This window comes from Nannospalax galili, unplaced genomic scaffold, assembly GCF_000622305.1.
Source record: "Nannospalax galili isolate Female #2095 unplaced genomic scaffold, S.galili_v1.0 scaffold445, whole genome shotgun sequence".
NCBI lineage: Eukaryota > Metazoa > Chordata > Mammalia > Rodentia > Spalacidae > Nannospalax > Nannospalax galili.
In genome coordinates, this window is record NW_008354184.1 from 2,781,344 (window position 1) to 2,800,974 (window position 19,631).

General features: G+C 47.8%; 1 protein-coding gene and 1 pseudogene across 2 annotated transcripts in view; one reads left to right on the plus strand and one right to left on the minus strand.

Moving 5' to 3' along the window:
* The window catches only part of Tex33 (testis expressed 33), a 19,607-nt gene extending 636 nt beyond the window's left edge, over positions 1–18,971 (plus strand). Inside the window, exons 2-6 of one of the 2 annotated variants that reach the window (XM_008851330.2) lie at positions 2,071–2,127; positions 4,922–5,337; positions 7,883–8,024; positions 18,541–18,651; positions 18,814–18,971. In XM_008851330.2, the coding sequence (XP_008849552.1) occupies positions 2,106–2,127; positions 4,922–5,337; positions 7,883–8,024; positions 18,541–18,651; positions 18,814–18,908 (786 nt within the window). In that variant the 5' untranslated portion in view covers positions 2,071–2,105 and the 3' untranslated portion in view covers positions 18,909–18,971. The remainder of the gene's footprint in view (positions 1–2,070; positions 2,128–4,921; positions 5,338–7,882; positions 8,025–18,540; positions 18,652–18,813) is intronic. The other variant, XM_008851332.2, reaches the window with a different exon arrangement.
* Positions 15,730–17,084, minus strand: LOC115067396 (annotated as a pseudogene).
* Positions 18,972–19,631: the final 660 nt, after the last annotated feature.

Consider the following 19,631-nt stretch of genomic DNA (forward strand, 5'->3'; position numbering starts at 1 on the left):
TGTGTAAGGTCACATCAGGTGGTGACTGGGAACAGGGGCAGACTAGGACCAGAAAGGTAACTTGAATTTTACCTGACTTCAGGATGGAACACAGGGCCCAGCACATGCCAGGCACATACTCTCCCACTGAACCCCACCCTCAATTCTACTTTTCTGTCTCTGACCCTCAGTTTCTCCATCATGACAGAGGGTAAGTTCATAGTGACTCTGAACAACTCCATGTATCCTTGTGAAGATTCACCAATATGCTAGGTGTGGGAGTGCTGGATTTATGAGTTGTAGCAGTCAGCTCTTGCTGTGTAACAAGTCACTCCAGAGCTCAGAAGCTTGAGACAATGGCATTTATGATCTTGTGTGGGTTGAGAATACAGGTCCAGTTCTGGTGGGCTCTGTCTCAGCGTATCTCTCCAGCTACAGTCACAGTATGGACTGGGACTTTGGTCTCAAGGATCCTTTTCCAAAGACCAGCTCCTCATAAGCTGCTGGACAGAGGCCACCTCAGTTCTGGGCCACATGAGCCTCTCCACAGAGTAGCTCTTTACATGGCCACTGGGTTCTATTAGAACCAGGGAAGCAAGAAGAACCCAAGAGAGCATGTGGACAGAGATGAAAAACAGTCCTTCATACAAAGGGGACAGTCCTCATTTCTGCCACAGTCTATTGGTTTGAACAGATCACTAGGTCCCCACCTCAAGGGGAGAAGATTACATCACAAAGTGCAGATCCCTGGGAGCCTTTCAGCTGGTCCCCAGTAACGCTCCCTGTCACATGTTTCCTGAAGAGGGTATGTGAGGCTTGTCCTTCATCCCCTTGAAGGACCACCTGTGTGGCTGAAAAGTTGCCTCCTCATCTAAACCATTCCACGTGTCCCACTGTTGGCCTCCTTTCCCTCTGGAATCATTTCTTTGTATCTGTGTGCATGTTCCTGTGTGTGCCTGTGCACATGTATGTAAGCCAGAGGTCAACCAGCATGATGTCTTTCCTCAGGTGCCATCCACCTAGACTAGGAGACACAGTCATTGGGTGGAGAGTTAAGAGTGGAGAGAGAGCTGAGCACCAGCATGTGCTCATTCAGCCTCTGCTCTCCACTGTGCGAGTGACCAGCTGTTGTAAGTGCCTGCCACCTTCTCCCCTAAGCTGCTTTTTGCCAGGGTATTTTATCCCAGCAACAGAAATGGAACTAGGAGACCCTTCCAGCTGACTTGCGGCCTCTGTTCTGTTCCCCCGTAGTGCACACACATAGTGTCAGGCCAGGCTTGATTTTATTGATAGCACAATATCTGCAAAACAACTGGGAAAATTCCACATGTACAAAATAAGGGAATATACGTAAGGAAAGGATTCCCTAGGAGAAAGGATCACAGTTGGGAAAGGCGCAGGGGCATTGGCGGATTCAGGGCCGGCACTTCCGGATCCTGGTCCCTTTCCAGGTTTGCCTCCCGGTAGGTGAACTCCCTTCTCTTTCAATGAATGACCAGCCAATAAAATAGGCTGGGGGGTGAAGGCTGACTAGTAATGGAGAGGCCCTGGGTTCCACGTTCCCGTAACTGCTATGTTTCAAACTGATGTATGTAGACACCATGTGGAAAAAACTAGGGTACCCTCGGGGCCAACAGCTCAGGCCCTTTGTCTAAGTGACCTGACCTTAAAGTGTGATCACTGTTATCATTGAAGATTGTGTCTCTTCTGAGAATGACTTCCTATTTGCTGAAAGAAAAAGAACCTTCAGGGTAGGGACTCAGGCAGTGGCCCCCACAGCCAGGGGCTTGCTTGAGTTCCCAGGGTGCTTGTGGGAGAGGAGAGAAGGAAGAGATGGAAGAAAAGGATTAAGAAAGTAGTAAGAGCTTAGTGACATGGCTGTGTTGGAAAGGCCTTTGAGACCCAGGTACTAGCCCTGGGTCCTCAGAAGTACCTGGTAAAAGGTGGGGGTTGTGGGGGTGGGGGGGTTCTGGGCTGTGCTGCAACAGAGCAGGTGGCACAGGGAGCCTGGATCAGGCTAGATCTCTGGAGCAGTGCCCTTCTTGGAGAGTGTCTTCTGAAACCATTTAATATGTGCTGCTTTATCTACAGGAGCTCAGAAATTGCAGGTCCCAGAGCCAAAATCCATGGAGCTGGGCCACTCAGCAGGTAAGATGAGCACGCTGCCTGCACAGCTGGAGGTGGGGGGACTCCCTGGGGCAGCAGGGTACATCCCCAACTCACTACCTCAGTTTTTCTGAGGCTTCCAGATGGCATGGCTCAGCCCTTATAAGTCACTCTGAGCACAGAAGGAAATGGAGGGAAAATTGTTGAGACACTCATCCACCAGGCCTGGGGGCTCTGTCCTCAGCTGCTCTGGGTTAAGATGGGGGTGCATAACAGCAACTCTTCTTGGGCACCAGAAGTTGCAGAACTGTGGGATGACAGACAGGATTGGGGTACATCAAGCAAGCCTGAGGTATAGCCCAGGGCTGGATACCTGCCAGGTTATGGGGAAAGAAGGGGAGGAGATGGGTGTGAGTCTAAACACTGAATCCTGAGGACAGAGTTTCCAGGGCTGGAAGGAGAAAGGGCAGAACTTTGGTGGAGCCCTGCCATCAGGGAGGGATTTTATGCAAATGTGGCTAGGTCAGGTGAGCTCTGAGAAGGGTCCCCAGGGTGAAGCAGGGGGTAACTGGGGCTGGCAGGTGGGGTGGGGAGCCAGCATGAGGTTCATCAGGAAATTCCTGCTTGAAGTTTTCCCAGTGACCTGAGTCACCCCAGGAAATATTTTAAATCCCTAGATTCTGGGCCTTTTCAGGGACATTCTGACCTAGGAATCTATATTTTTGGCAAGTGTACAGGTGTTTCTGATAAAAAAGCCAAGTTTAGAAAACTCTGTTCAGGGTCCTTCCAGTCTCACAGTAGCAAGAGAATCGAGGTTTACTCTGCCCACTTGACACATGAATGATGGGAGATGCAATGAGATTCCAGAAGGGCTAGATGCAGATGTCCATCTGTCTACCCATCCATCCATTCGTCCATCCATCCATCCACCCACCCGTCTACCCGCCCGTGCATCCATCCGCCCATCCGTCTGTCCACCCATCTGTCCATCCGTCCATCCATCCACCCGCCCACCCACCCATCCATCCATCCATCCATCCATCCATCCATCCATCCATCCATCCATCCATCCACCCATCCACCCACCCATCCATCCGCCCATCCACCCATCCATCCATCCATCCGTCCATCCGTCCGTCCATCCGTCCGTCCGTCTGTCCGTCCGTCCGTCCACCCATCCATCCACCCATCCACAAGTGCTCTGTTCCCAGAGTAGGGACTGGCTGGCTTCTCCCCATCATCTCCCCAGAACCTGGTCTAGTGCTCAGCTGACAGTGGTGGTGGCCTCTGCTCTATGAGCCCGAGGACATAGGACAGACTCATCCAGGCCATTGAAGTGTTGTTAACTCTGTTATAGTGACACCATCATGTGTCAACAGTTGAGAGAGTTGGAAGCGCAGGTTGGGGGACATGGCAGCCCTGAACTCTGTGGTGGAGGGTGGAACCCACCCCTGCACCAGGCTGGTCTCCCCACAAGCAGAGTTAGGCTAGGTTCTGGGTGTTCGCTCCCCTTCCCCTTTCTTCTTTTGGGAAGGACCCTGTTCCTGTCCATACAGCCTTAGCTGTCCCTAGAGTCCTTCTGCCTGGTGGCCTGCTGCTTTGGGCAAAACCCAGCAGGAGGGAGGGAAGGCCATCTAGCTCCAGGGGACAATTTTTCCCTTTGCCTTTTTTGACTAATAAAGGGACAGGGACAAAGGGTTGAGTAAGGAAGGAGAAGGATGTGAGCCAGAAAAGGGAGCAAGTTCCGCTTTCTCTGTCCACCTGCCTGAAGAAGGGCCTTCCAGTGGGGAAGAAGGGTTCCAGAGCACCCCATCGCCTTGTGACAGGAGGACCATCAGAGCAGCAAAGCCGATGCCCATACCAGCCTGTCCTAAAACACTGACTGGGGACCATCTGAATGCCAGGCAGTGAGACAACAGGCAAGATCTGCACAGTTAGAGGGAAAGATCCCCTTCTATCCAATACATGGACTAGACCCCCAAAATGCTGGGTGTGATCCCAGCACTCAGGAAGCAGAGGCAGGCAGATTTCTGTGAGATCAAGGTCAACCTGGTCTACATAGTGAGTTCTAGGCTAACTGGGGCTACGAGGAGACCCTGTCTCAGAAAAAAATACAATACATAGAATGGAAATTGGAAATTGGATCTCATTTATACACAAAGCAAAACAAAGCTATATCTCTTGTCAGAGAACTGGAGGACCCTTCTAGAATATTGTAGAAGGAAGCTGACCAAATATTTCCAGCAGCTCCTGGGGCTGAGGATGGGGAGCAGGCTGTCTGGGCACAAGCACTATTTTTCACAGTAAGGAAAAATGTGTGCATTCTATTCTTTACTATAGAAAGCAATTGTTCTCTCCACTATTACTGTAAGAGTCATCTTATCACCGAGAGAAAAAACACTTGGTTAGCCCTGAGCCAGAAAGGGAAAACCCAGGGCTGTGAGGATGTGCTGGGGAAAATGGCAATGCAATCAAAAGCTGGGGAGAGGACCACTGGGGAGCCAGAGAGGTGGCTGGGATGGAAGGCTGAGGAGGTGGGGGGCAGGGAGCAAAGACCAGGACTTGGACCCCATTCTTGCACTTTGCAGACCTATGTCTTGGCCAAGATAAGAAACACCATAGTCCTTGTGGTCCAAAGCTTTGTGTGACAACCTGCCCTGTGGAGATCTGCCCACTGACCTCTTTTCTGGTCGTTGTCACCCTCTCCTTGGGCCCCTGTATTTTCTCTGTCCCTTTCCTATCTCTATTCCCCTTCCACTCACCTTACCTGCCCCCTCCTCTCATGTTTGTCTGTGTGTCTCTCTATGTCTCTCTCCATTCCTCTTTCCCTGCTCAGGGACCACCACTTTGACCAGGACCCGCCTGAACGACAAGGAGGGCCAGCAGGACGTGGACACCTGGAGAGCTGCCCATAGCTCCTTGGATAGCTCCAAGTTCAAGTACCAGCCAAGGCATTCCCAGAGCCCCCAAGGCAGCCCCGCTGGGCAGGGCCACCCAGAGGTTCCGCCCCCACCACCAACACCTACCAGCAGGACTTCTCCGATGATGGGTTCTCAGCTTGAGAAGGGGCCATCCAGAGTCTACTCGAGAGAGGGCAGGGAGTCGTTCCAGGGCAGGGAAGAGGAAGGATCAACCTCGAGAGCCCCAGAGCAAAGGACAGTCCCTCTGAGCCGAAAGGAGAGCACCATTCCTGAAAACATCCACCACAAGTTTGGGAGCAAGATAGTGGACCAGCTGGTCTCTGAGGGGCAGGTGACAAAGCAGGGGTGCAGGCGACCAAGGGTGGCAGAAGGGCTATTCTGGAAGCTTTTATTAAAGACATAAAATACATTCTTAGCCTGCTGTGGTGGTGCACCTCTTTAATCCCAGCACTTGGGAGGCAGAGGCAGGTGGATCTCTGTGAGTTCAAGGCTAGCCTGGTTTACATAGTGAGTTCTAGGCCAGCTGGAGCTACAGGTAGAGACCCTGTCTCAAAAAGACAAAAAAATTCCATTCTTTAAACTTTAAAAAATTATTTTTTATTTTATGTGTATGAGTGTATTGCCTGCAGGTATGTAAGTGTACTTTTATGTTGTACAGTGCCTGCAGAGGCCAGAATAGGGTATAGGATCCCCTGGAACTGGAGTTACAGACAGTTGTGAGGTGCCATGGGGGTGCTGGGAATCAATCCCAGGTCCTCTGCAAGAGCAGCCTGTGTTCTTAACCACTGAACCATCTCTCCAGCCTCCAGACACATTCTTGATAATAGTCCCTGTACTAACATTAGAAAGTGGAGTTTACTGACACCTGCTGAATGCCAGGCACTGTGTGTCTCAGCCCTTCAGGCCTAACAACTGTGCAAAAGGTGGTATTACTACCTCTATTTCATACAGAGAAGTCTAAGGTGAAGGGGCAAAGGGAGCTAACCACACCACCCAGTCATGTGGGATGAAGGTCCAAAGTGCGCTGGTAGGATCTGGAGCCTTGGCTATTGCTGACTTTGTATTATAAATCTATTGTTTGAATTGGACATTTTCAGTCTGAATTGTCTCCTAAGGGAGGCTGCATTGGGTGGATAGACGACACTTATTAGGTATCAGAGACTCAGTTTGGACTGTGGCTCTACTCCTGAATGCTAGGTGACTTTGGCTAGGTTGCTTTCCCTTATTGGCCTTCAGTGTCTCTAACTGCAAAGAGAAGTAGCCAGACTAGTTCAGGCTGATAAACCCATGGCATGCCATAGCATGATTCTCCTAGCTGCATTCATGGCAGACATGACTAATCAATACCAGCATACTTTTCAATTCCTCCTCCTCCTCTTCCTCTTCCTCTTCCTCTTCCTCTTCCTCTTATTCTTATTCTTATTCTTATTCTTATTCTTATTCTTATTCTAGGTGACCATTATTTATTTGTCAGCTGAAATTTGAGATTAGATTCATCTAATCTAAGCATCCCCCCTGCTCTGGCAGTTTGAGGGGTTTTTTTTGGTCTTTTTGAGACAGGGTCTCCGTGTAGCCCCAGCTGTCCTGGAACTCACTATGTAGTCCAGGCTGGCCTTGAACTCACAGAGATCCACCTGCCTCTGCCTCCCAAGTGCTGGGATTAAAGGCACGCACCACCATGCCCGGCGAGGCATATTTTTTAAGGCCACCATCTCAACTCTCATAGCTTCTGTGTCTTGTCATCAGCCTGGTAGAGGTTATTTCTTCCTTTAAACAGAGAGTAAAACCAAGGTCAGGACAGGTGTTGCAATCTGCTTAGAGTCACAAAGCTGGTAAGTCCATGCTCAAAAAGCCCAACGGTCAGGGTCAGACTCCTCTCAGGCATCCCTTCATTTGTCATCTCAAGGACCTCACTCATTAGACAGCCCAGGGCTAGTGGGGGAGGGGTCATACTCTTAAATGCTCCGCCCCACTTGGAGGAGGCTTGTCCTGTTTGAATTGGCTGTGGTCACTCACTGCTGCTCTTGGCCTTGGGAAGACGCTATTTCTGTTTGGCCACAATTGTCCTGGCCATCTTGTTTTCCTAGGCCCAGGTCCCAAGTGCCATTGAACCAGCAAGTATCTGAGCTGAAAGATAATTCAAAGATCCTCTAGTTCTTTTTTTAAAAAAATTATTTCTATTTTATGTGTATGAATGTTTTGCCTGCATGCATGCAATGCCCATGGTGGGCAGAAGAGGGCATCAGATCCCCTAGAACTGGAGTTATGGATTGTTGTTAGCCACCATGTGGGTGCTGGAAACTGAACGCGGGTCCTCTGCAACAGCAGTGAGTGCTCTTAACCACTGAACTATCTCTCCAGTTCCAAGACATTCCAGTTCTAACCTCTACCCATGTTTTGCAAGTAGGGAAACTGAGGCCCAGAGAGGCTCCAAGCAACAGCTACTATATGTCAGAATTGGAATTCAAGTGCAGATTTCCTACCTCATATAGGCTTAGACTTGACCTCTCTGGCCTCAGTTTTTCTCTTAGTACAAGGAAGAAGTTGGTCAAAATGGAAGGCTGTGGGATGCCTTGATTGTAGGCATCAAGCCAGGGATCCGGGGCTCCCCAGTTGCATGGACTGGGGGTATCTGGCCTCCCAAGCCCTGTTTCCTTCTTGATGGTGCACACAGTGGATGCTCCATGTGCCTGGGGTCACTGCTGCTCCTGTACTTCCTGCCCACAGGGGAGGAGGTGGGGAAGGGCAGAACTTTCATCGTGTCCAGCTCCTTGCCCTTGGGGTTACAGGTTGCTGTGGAAAGGGCAAGTTGGGAGGGCGGGAACTTGAACCCTCTTTCCCATCATTTATCTCTTTTCCCTGCCTCCCCCCATCAGGCTCAGAAGGCCACTGGTGAAATCTTCGAGGACCAGAACAGGTCAAGCTCATGGCCCAGCAGGACCCAGAGCCCTGTGGAAATCTCCTCCATCTCAGACTACTATGACCTGGGCTACCACATGCGGTCTAACTTGTTTCAAGGTCAGACTGAAGGACATGGGTGGGGACTGTGAACAGTTATGGTCCCCAGGACACTAGGCACAAAAGGCCTTTGGTTGTTCACCCTAGACGGGGTCTCAGGCCCAAAGGCACAGCCCTGTTAGCACAAGGTGTTCACAAGGACCTAAGGCGTTCTCTATGGTGGCATGTCCCATGGAAATGCCAGGACCATCTAGTCCCCTGGTATGTCTGTCTTCTCTGTACAGGTGATTCAGTCTTTTGGCACCTAGGCCCTCCTGCTCTGGACACCTCTGGTTCCATAATCTTCCAGCAAGAGGCCCAGGCATGTTCCTGACTTGACACCTTTGACCACAGAGACAGTAGCAGACTTTCTTGGGTTCAAAGCTCAGCTTGGCCATTCCCTGGGTGTGACTATGGGCAGGAGCCTTCACCTCTCTGAGCCTCAGTTACTTCCTCATGCCAGTGGGTTGATTAAGACAGCGTGGTTCTTATCACCATAGTCAAGGATTCCAGAAGGATAGGCAGATGCCAGCTGTACTTTTCTTCCCTGGAGCTCCATGGTGGCATCACCTGGAGAAAAGGGATTGTGAGTTAGAGGTGCGCCATTTCTCGAAGGCTCTGTTTGGTTCATCCAGTTCTTTTTGGCTCATGGGTGCCATGAGCCCCATGTGACAGAACAGTTTGCAATCAGGTGCCTGAGACGTCTCAGCAATGTGAGGAGAAACGGGATTCACAATCTGAGCTTTCATAGCCTTTTCTCAACGTTGGTACCAGGATTCCCATGTTCTGCCTATTGCTCCTGTGGGGGCGCTGCCAGCATCTCTGTGCCCTTTCAGCTCAGCCTCACTGCCTTCCTCCCTCTTTGTCTTCCCTCCAGCCTGTCTCCTCTCCTTGGCTTGGGTCCCTGTCACCAGAGGAACCAGACACCCGTTGGAAACCTGAGTTTTTCTTTGAGCTTGGGGAAGAAGTGGCATTGTGGGAGGGAGGCAAAATCAGCTCAGGCTGTTCCGTTTGGGGTCCAGAAATTCTGCCTTCTCACTTCTCTCTACAGCATTGGTCACCAGAGTCCTTACCTACACCCTTACATGATAATGTCTACATAAGTATAAAGGAATAACATCCTTAAGAATTCATGCCCCCATCACCCAGCCTAGGCAATTTAGAAGTGTGCCAAGAGTGAGCTGGAACCAGGTCCTGCCAGCTTGAACCGGCTCACAAGGATCCATTGTTGGCTTTTCCTGAACTGATTGGCATATTAAATGCTATCTTAAACCCGAGTGGGAGCAGTCTTACTCATAGATCGGTAAACACCATGAATGAAGACTTTGGCCTGTGGCACTCCAAACACATGACTGTTGGTGTGTCCTGTCTGTGCCTCACAGTCTCCCCTCACCCCCAACCCACCAAGAGTCACCTTGGCAGTTGCAGTTGGGGGTTGGTGAGGCCCCTGTGGCTGCATGGTTGCAGGGGAAGAAGTCAGACAAGAGCTAATCTGGGTCATAGATCCTGGAAAGTCTTTTTCCTAATTGGAAAAGAATATCAATCTGGTATTGGAGACAGGGGAATGGGCTTGTTTGACTTGGATGAAAGATCACTCTAACGCTGTGTAGAGAAGAACATAGGGGAGTCGTGGGACAGCATAGGGCAGACAGGGACAGCAGTGAGACAGGGACTGAAAATATCCAGGTGGGACCAGATAGTGTCCTGGTCTGTTAGTTATTGTAACAAACACACCCAAGATAATCAACTTATAAAGAGGAAAGTTTAGCTAGGTATGGTGGTGCATGCCTGTAATCCCAGCAGTCAGGAGACAGAGGCAGGAAGATTATTGTGAGTTTGAGGACAGCTTAGGTGACTTAGTGAGTTCCAGGTTAGTCTTGGTTATAGAGCAGGACCCTTTTTTAAACAATCAAAAGCAAATCAAAACCAAAAATAGAGGAAAGGTTTATCGGCTCATGGTTTTAGAGGTTGTAGTCGGTGATTGATTGTCCTGACTTTTAGGGCCTTGGTGAGGCAGATCATCACGGTGGGGAGCACATGGTGGACGAAGTTGCTCACCTCGTGGTTGAGAAATAAGAGGGAATAAAAAGAATCCAGGATCCCATTATCCCATTGGGGCACCCACTAATGACTTAAAACCCTCACTAAGCCCCATCTCAAAGTTTCCACCAAATACCAGTAGTTCCAAACTGGGGACTAAGCATTTGACACTGGGCCTTTGGAGTACATTTCAGATTCAAATTCAAGTACTCAGTCTAAGGAGCTGGGCTGGTGCACTGCACAAATTTGGAGTGTACTCCTGTCCCGTGTGGCAGCTCAGAGGGCTCTGGTCACACAGCTCTGAAACAGTGGGAGTCTGGGTGTTTGTGTGAGGCAGAGCAGACAGAGCAGGGTAAGGAATGGAACTGGGCATGACAGGAGATTAAAGCTGATTTCCAGGTGGTTGACCTGAGCAAACTGCAGACTAGCTGCCTCACTCTGAAGGTGGGGCCATCCAAGAGGGGCCAGGGGAGCCCGGGCTATGCCCTTTTCACGCTTGCTTTGTCTTTGATACACCTGGAGTTGATTTCTGCTCTCAGTGGAAATGGGGATTCTTTTCTAATCCTTCTTTGGATGTATTTATCGCTCCTAGAGTCCCACTCTCCCCTGGGAACCTGAAAAGGCCCTGTCTACCCTCAGGTTTGCACATGCGTGAGGATTCCATTGAGTCTTATCCATCGGTCTAGTATTACACCCTGGTCCCCAAGGTATTATAAGTCCCCTGAGATCTGGTCAGACCACACCCTCCCAGTCCTCCAGACTACTGCCAGGTGAGGTCTTGAATTTCTAGGTCCTTTGCTCTTTCATAGGGATTTTAGGTCCAGCTAGTCAATTTCTGTGAAGAACTTTGGGCTTTTGATGGGAGCACAGTGACATGACACATCAGTCCAGGAGTGCTTCCCAGTGTTAGGCTAATTGATTTCTGATTTGTAAAGGTGATGTCAATAACATTTTTGTAAATTTTGTTAAAAACCTCTTCTTTTGGGTGCAGATTGAAAACGGATTTTGTTTGTTTGTTTTCATCTTGTTTTGAGACAGAGACTCACTGTGTAGCATAGGCTGCCCAGGAATTCGTGGTAATCCTCCTGACTCAGCTTCTCTAGTGCCTGAGATATGAAACTGTCTCCCCCTTAGGCAAATGATATCTTTTTAAAATTATGTTTTCTGGGGACTGGAGAGGTGGTTTAGCCATTAAGAGCACTGGCTGCTCTTGCAGAAGACCTGGGTTTAGTTCCCAGCACCCACATAGCAGCCAACAACTGTCTGTAACTCCATCTCCAGAGGATCCACTTCTTCTTCTGGCCTCCATGAGTGCCTGCATGCACAGGTGTGCTTACACATATGCAGACAAAACATGCATATGCATAAAATAAAAGGAAATAAACAATTTAAACATATATTTTATGGATCTGGGGATGTAATTCGGTGGTAAAGCATATGCTTAGCATGTTTGAGACCCTGGTCAGTCCCCAGAATTAAATATATATATATAATTACATTGAAAATTTTCGATGCTGGTATATGCAGGACAATTTTATTCATTTACCTATTTATTCGGTTATTTATTAATTTGTGGGGCTGGGGATCAAACCCAGGGTCCTGCGAATGCTAGGCAAATACTTCACCACTGAACTAGATTTCTAGCCCAACAATTTTTATTTTTGTATTCTGATCGTATACCTAGAAGCCTTTCTCAGCTCATTCATTAATTTCAATCATTACAGATTCTTTAGGACCTCTTTTGAATAATAATTACAATCATATAATTATACTTCCAGCCAGCCATATATATGCATTTATAAGTATATTATACTACATAGATATTTTTTAAATTATTCAGGCATGCTAGATAAGAGCTCTATCACTCTATCACTGAGTTAATCCCCAGCCCTCTTCTTGCTTTTTGTTTTGAGACAAAGTTTTGCTCAGTTGCTGGAGTCAGCTTTGAGGTCTTGAATTTACAATTCTCCTGCCTCAGTCTCCTGAGTATCTGAGATTAAAATTTTGTGCCACTGAGCCCACCTTATTTTCTTAATATATATTTTATTTATATATTTATATATTATTTAATGTGTATGAGTGTATTGCCTGCATGTACCATGTGCACCATGTCGTACAATGCCCATGGAGGTCAGAAGAGGGAGTTAGAGTCCTCTGGAACTGGAGTTAACGAACAGTTGTTAGCTGCCATGTAGATGCTGGGACTCAAACCTGGGTCCTCTGCAACAGCCGTCAGTGCTATTAACCACTGAGTCATCTTTCCAGCTCAGCCCACCTTATTTTAAAAATAATTTTGAAGATGCTTTGTATTAAGTTTAGGAGTGTCCTTTTTATTCCTAGTTTGCTATTATTATTTATTATTATTTTATTATTATTTTGAATGAATGTTGAGTTTTGTTAACTATTTTTCCTGCTGGTTTTCAGATGATCCCAGGCTGTTTGTTTTTTCCTTTTCATATGTTAATGTGGTAAATCACATACACTGTTTTTTTTCATATCAAACCAGGCCTGTTTTCTTGCATCCAGACCAGATTATGCACACTACATATGTTAACTATAAAAACTGCCATGCCCCCAAAAGTGTGTGTAAAAAGGGAACCCAGAGATCTGTGAGGAACCTCGGGCAGCTCCTGGGGAACCCTGAGGCACTTCCTGTCCTTCTGGCCCTCCAAAGAGCTGTCTCTCTCCCTGAGTTTGACTTTTATAACCTTTAGTTCCTAGGCAAGAATCCATAAACAGTATTAGAAAGCAAGGGCAGGCACGATGGCTCAGTGGGTAAAGGCACCAGCCACCAAGCCTGATGACCTGAATTTGACTACCAGTTTAGACACGGTGGAAGGAGAGAACCAAGCTGTGCTCTGACCTGCACCGTGGAACATGCAGGCGTACACTTACACACATGCAGGCATAGCACAAACACACATAAATAAAAATAAATTTAAAAAAAAGTATCTAGTAATGTCGCCTGTTTCCCAAGTAAGAGAACAAGATGTTTTAATATGTACATAGTTCTTAGATCCTGGCATATAGAAGGTATTTGCCAAACACAAATGTCAGGGCTGGGGCTCTACCTCCATTGGTTAAGTACTGGTCTTGCATACATGAGGACCTGTGTTCAATCCCCAGAGCCCACGTAATAAAAGCCAGGGACGGTGGCACAACAGGCTTGTAGTCTCAGCACTGGGGAGACAAACAGGTGGATTTATGGGGCTTTCTGGTCAGTTAGCCTCGTCAAATTGGAGAGCTCTGGGCCGGTGAGAGACCCTTTCTCAAAAAACCAAACCAAACCAAATCAAACCCACTGAAACCCAAATTAAACAAATAATAACAACAACAAAACAAAAACTAATAACAGGATGAATGGCATCTGAGGAATGACAGCTGAGACTGTCCTCTGACCTCATACACACACACACACACACACACACACACGCACGCACACGGATTGTATAGTCATCACAGATGACCAGAGGAAGGGACCTGGCACTCCTGATTCTGTGCCTGTCTTTGGCTTCAGCCCCCAGGACCAGGGTACATGAGGAGGGAAGGCCCCTAAGACATCAGAGTCACACCCCTCTGCTGTGGACAGAAGTGTGGCAAGGGTTTGAACCCAGGCGTTTCTCCACCTGGCACAGGGGTGTATCCCTTGCCCCCTGCTGTTTGATGTTTGGCACATTCTTTGCGTTTCTCTTGTCAGGACCTGCCCACCCATCTTCTGAAAGCTTGGAGGTAGGACTCACCAGGCCCAGGAGCTACTCCCTTCTCTACTGCCCATGCTTAGTCCACAGAAACATGAGCCTCCTGCACTGGGGATAGGATTAGCCCATTTGTGCTCTGACCCACTAGCTCAGGCCAAAGTTTTTTGCTCTGTCTCAGTGACCTCCAAACTCATAGGCTCCCGAAGTGAGTCCATAATCCTGTCTAATTAGATTTAATCTGGGAGGTATGAGGCCAGCCTCCCTTAGAAGCCAAAGCAATCCTCTTAAACGATGCTGGCCATTCTCCCCAAACTGATCATTTTATAGCTTCACTGAGGGAGGGCCTGTTTTCCAGTTAGAGGTATGAGGCCAGCCTCCCTTAGAAGCCAAAGCAATCCTCTTAAATGATGCTGGCCATTCTCCCCCAAACTGATCATTTTATAGCTTCACTGAGGGAGGGCCTGTTTTCCAGTTCCTTCCAGAGGTTTCGAAGCTGACTTTGATCCCCGATGGCCATCAGGACTGAGGGCCTCAAGCCAGACCTCTAATTCATCCTGTTACATAAACCTTTTGAGCTGTAAATACCAAGCTGGCAAATTTGCTGTTCAAAACGATTTCCAGCCTGGTGGCCTTGTGCTCAGAGAACACAGCGTGCTGTGGCTGCAGGTCCTTTGAAGTTATCAGGACCTGCTTTGTAATGCAGGGCCAGCCCAGGGCCAGCGTGTGGATAACCTCCTGTGAGTTAAATCATCTAGTGGCCAGAGAATCCAGTTTTTGCCTAATAGGATAAGCTAGTTAATAACTTCTCTACAAATCCTGTCATTCTTTATTAATACTCTTCTCTTGATCTATTAAATTACTGAAGGAAGGACCACTAAATCCTTCTCTACAGTAGAAGACGTGTCAATTTCTCTTATAATCTTGTATCTTTTCTAAGATGGTTATGCTACAGCAAGCTTAGAATTATGGTATTACCTCAAAGAATTAGTTATTTCTATGTTTCTAAAGATTTGTAACTGCATTTATTTGTTATTTTTTTTATTTATTATGTATGTGCGCACATGTGAATGTTTGCCATGACACTGGTGTGGAGGGCAGGAAAACTTGCAAGACTCTGTTCTCTCCTTCCACTATGGGGGTCCCAAGGATTGAACTCATATTACCAGGCTTGGCAGCAAGCACCTATACCCACTGAGCCATTGTGCTGGCCCTAGTATTTTTATTTTTCATACAGCCATTGCCCTACAGTCTATTTTGTCTGATATAAATATAGCCAGGCCAGCTTGCTCCTGGCTAGTATTTGGCTGCTGTATCCTGTTCTGTCCTTTCATGGTTAGCCCCTACTTGTGCCTTTATAAAATATGCTTTAAATAATAGAGATCTGGAGAGTATTTTCTGTAATCTGACAATCTGATCTCTAACCATTGAGAATAGCCAGTTTTTCTTCCAGTTGCTGATGTATGTGGGTTGGTCTCCATGGCTTATTTTGTGCTTTCTATTTATGTTTTTCCTATGCTTTTTTTGCCTATTAAAATATGGATATTTTATTCCAGCTTTGGGAAATTAAAAGAGTAGAGAGAACATATCCTTCTATCAACCATTCTAAGTTAACTGACAATAACTTGGAACACTGGAGTAGACACGTGTGTACATATGTATAAATATGTATACATGCACGTGTGCATGCAGATTTTCAGATTTCATTCTTGCTGACATTCACATCTTCACTCTTCTTTGCTTTCTAATAAATTCTCTTTCAATCATCCAATGCAACCTGGTCTCTTCAACCCTCTCACTTCATCAATCAATATTTGTGTTGCATTTGTAATCTGTGCCTTATGTGTTTGACCAAACTGTTCAGTCGAAGAGGCCATAGAAAAAGTTCAAGTCATGCTCTGCCAGTTACCTATCACATGATTTTCCAGGATCATTTGTAGCTTCGTACTTCTTGGAGTTCTTTTGAAGGCCCTCTGCAATTCTTTCAGTCTCTAGCACTGTATCCACCTTCTGGATGATCCATGAATTGGAGTCAGGTATATACTGCGCATAAACCTACACAATCTAAACTCTGCAGCACCTGAGGTGGATTCCGATTTGCCTTCGTCTCAGAGGTGCGTTCTTTGGTCAAAGTCACTGACTGTTCCAGGACGTGCATGACTGGCAGGCGTTCCATCAGCCCTTCCTATTTGCAGGTTCTTTATGTTCAGGAATGACTCCTTTTTACTTTTTTTTGTCCACAAGGGTTTAACAGCTTCATAAATTCGCTGGCTTATAGCATTTGCCTCTTTCCCAGCTATCTTCACAATTCTTACTAACTGAGCTGGGTAGCAAACAGTTGACCCCAATGTGACCTTCCTAGTGGATACGCAGTCTTCTTAAACCTAGAACTTTTCTTGCTGAAACCAAACCCGCCAGTCCTGAAGCTGTAATCACTCCCATTTGGGGAAGAAAACCTTAAGGAGGCTTCTTAAGTAGACATACGCATCTTTTCCAAATTATACTATATCCATTATCCCATTCTTCCCAAGGACATAAGCACCCTCACTGTAGCCAATATAACGAACAGTTGTAGTGTGGATGGACACTGTTCAGTTTGTTTTCATTTTCGGTGATAAAAACACTGACCAAAACCAACTTGGGGAGGAAACGGTTTATCTGACTTACATTGCCCAGGTCACAGTTCATCACTGAGGCAGCCCAAGGTAGGAACTCAGGGCAGGAACCTGGAGGCAGGAGCTGAAGCATAGGCCCTGGAGAACGCTGCTTCCTGGCTCGCTCCCCGGGCCTCAACTTGCTTTTTTGGTTTTTTTTTTTTTTTTGGTCTTTCTGAGACAGGGTCTCCCTGTAGCCCCAGCTGTCCTGGAACTCACTATGTAGACCAGGCTGGCCTTGAACTCACAGAGATCCACCTGCCTCTGCCTCCTGAGTGCTGGGATTAAAGGCGTGCACCACCATACCTGGCCCTCAACTTGCTTTCTTATACAATACAAGACCATCTGCCCAGGGGTGGCACCACCCACAGTGGTCTGGACCCTCCCACATCACTCAACAACCAAGAAAATGCCCCATAGACATGGCCATAGGCCAGTCCAATGGAAGCAGTCCCCAACTGAGACCCCCTTCTACCCAGATGTGTCAAGTTGACAACTAAAGTTATCCAGCACAGACACAAAGCCCATTTGTAAATGGCCATGCTGATCTTCAACATGTTTGGAATGGAGAGGTGGTGCAGTATGTATGGGGAGCTGTCCTGGTCTTGTTAGCTGCTTTTGGGATTCCTCTTCTTTGTACACTTACAAATGGCAGATATCAGACCTGCAGGCATGGCTGTCAGCTTTCCCATACCTATGGCCTATGCTTTTTTGGTATGAGCTTTTCATTTTCCCACCAACAGGAACCCCCCCTTTCTATTCATTTGTAGTTACTTTTGACATTTAAAAACTACTATTTTTATACTATGTGTGTGCGTGTACTGCCTGATGTAAGTGCACCTGTTGTGCAGTGCCCGAGGAGGTCCGAAAAGGGCTTTGGATCCCCTGGAACTGGAGTTACAGACAGTTGTTAGTATGTAGGTGCTGGGATTCGAACCCGTGTCCTCTGCAAGAATAGCCAGTGCTCTTAACTGCTGAGCTCTCTCCAGCCCCTCTTTTGACATTTTTGTGTGCATAGTTGACAAACCCTGAAATTGACATAGGGGGCTTTCCTGAACACCAGAAGGACAAGATCAGGTTGCACTCTCACTCTCCCTTCCTCCCTCAGCTTGTCCACCACAGCGTCATGCTGTGTGTCAAAAGGTTGGACTCCTTGGTCTAGATCTTTGACTTGCCAACCCAACCGTGTGATTTGACACAAATTATTCCACCTGCCCACAGAGATAAAAGAAGGCCTCAGATTCCCCTGGCACGGCACTGGAGTTAATGGACAGTTGTTAACTGCCATGTGGGTGCTGGGAATCAAACCTGGATCCTCTGGAAGAGCAATCAGTGCTCTTAACAGCTGAGCATCTTTCTAGCCCCCAGATCACTATTCTTTGTAAGTGAACTGTTTTCTCTGTGGCAACCTCTAGGAGTTAGTTCTTAGACTCTGGTATTATAACTTTTACTTGCATGAATCTAGAGGAGGAATCCTTGAGAAGGTGCTGTGGCATTTACTGGCATGGAGGGTTGCTATCCAGTATTGAAAAAGAAGGGGTGGGGGAGGTGTGTGTGTGTGTGTGTGTGTGTGTGCTAGGAATCTAAATCCAGGATTGCATCCCCAGTCTGTAGCCCAGCTGGCCTGGAACTTTCTATGTAGACCAGGCTGCCTTGATCTCACAGAGATCCGCCTGCCTCTGTTTACTGAGGGCTGGGATTAAAGGTGTGTGCCATTATGTCCTGTCCCAGCCTTTGTATCTTACTTATTTAAATCCTTGCCGTCTTCCAGGCTCTGGTCCTGTCTGATGGTTTTTGACCATGGTAGATCATTTCCTTGTGTGCACTGAGAAAATACCAATATTGTCACATGACAGGAGCTCTGAAGAATGTCCAGTAAATGTAACAATTTAATCTTTCAAGATTGCAAGTAAACCCTATTCCCTCGTATAGAACAAGACACTGAAGCTCGGAGAGGTTAAAAGCTGAGTCCGCGCTAGCCACCAATAATGGGGCTGAGCTTTGAAACCTTTCCTATTTTGCTTGGAAACCCTCCCACTCCCCGTCCCGCCCATGCCCAACACCCCTAGAATTGAAACTGGTGCCTGGGATGCATCATCGGGTACCCCACCTTCCATGACTTGGGAATTTCGCCATGGTGTCTGACAGGGGCCCCGCAGGAGACAATGAGCCTCATGAAGGCTTCCTACACGCCCGAGGTGATTGAGAAATCGGTGAGGGACATGGAGCACTGGCACGGCAGGAAGACGGATGAGCTGGGTAGGTGGGAGGGATGCTGAGGGGTGGCTCTTGGTTCCAAGGTGAAGACCATGAGGTGGAGCCCCTGAGGGTGGGCTGGTACAGGTGTGGGTCACTGCTGTGGTCTAGACCCTCTGAAGGCAGCTGGGCGACCTGTGATGACCCCCTCTCTGTTCTCTGTAGGACGGTGGCACCGGAAAAATGCTATGAACATGAACTTGCAGAAAGCGCTGGCTGAGAAATATGGAGAAAAAAGCAAATCCAAGAGCACCAAGTAGTTGATAGGACATTAGAAGACACGCTCAAAGGAAGTGTTGGCAATAAAGAAAGGTGCGAGTCGAGCCCTGCTCTGCTGCATGGTGCCTTTCTCCACAATGGGGTGGGCAGCCAGGGGTGGGACTGGAGGACCAACCAAGAAAGACAGAAGCTCTGAGGATGCCCCCCACCTCTTCATGCCTTCCTCCACCACCCCAGGAAGGATGGTAAAGTTGATCTGATGTGCCCTGAGTGGCAAAGTCCTCTAGTGAACACAACTGGGTTGTCTCCTGCTTGCTGTCCCCAGTCAGACCCCAATTGTTTCTAGATATCCATTCATTCCTCTCACACGAGCCCAGGGACTTCAGAGGAATTGGTCATGTTCGTCCATCCCCTCCAACTTAGGAACAGATTTAATGGCTTCCCCCTCACCCTGCACCCCCACACATAAGATTCAGGAATGAGCATGTGACTCAATTTGTGCCAATGAGATGAAGGAAAGGTGTGAGAAGCCTCCTGGGAAACACTTGTGAGCTGGACATGCAGAGGACCATCCTTACTTCTGAATGAGGAGTCAGCAGACAAGAGGAACTAACGTTAAGTGCAGTCCAGGTTCCTCCTGGCCCTCACTGAGAGGCTCACCTCATGAACTTGGCAGAAGCTGCCCAGTTCTGGACTTCTTGTAATGGGAACCTGGGTATCCCAGTGTTGAAGCAGCACAAAGCATCCTCAGCCAGAAGCATTCC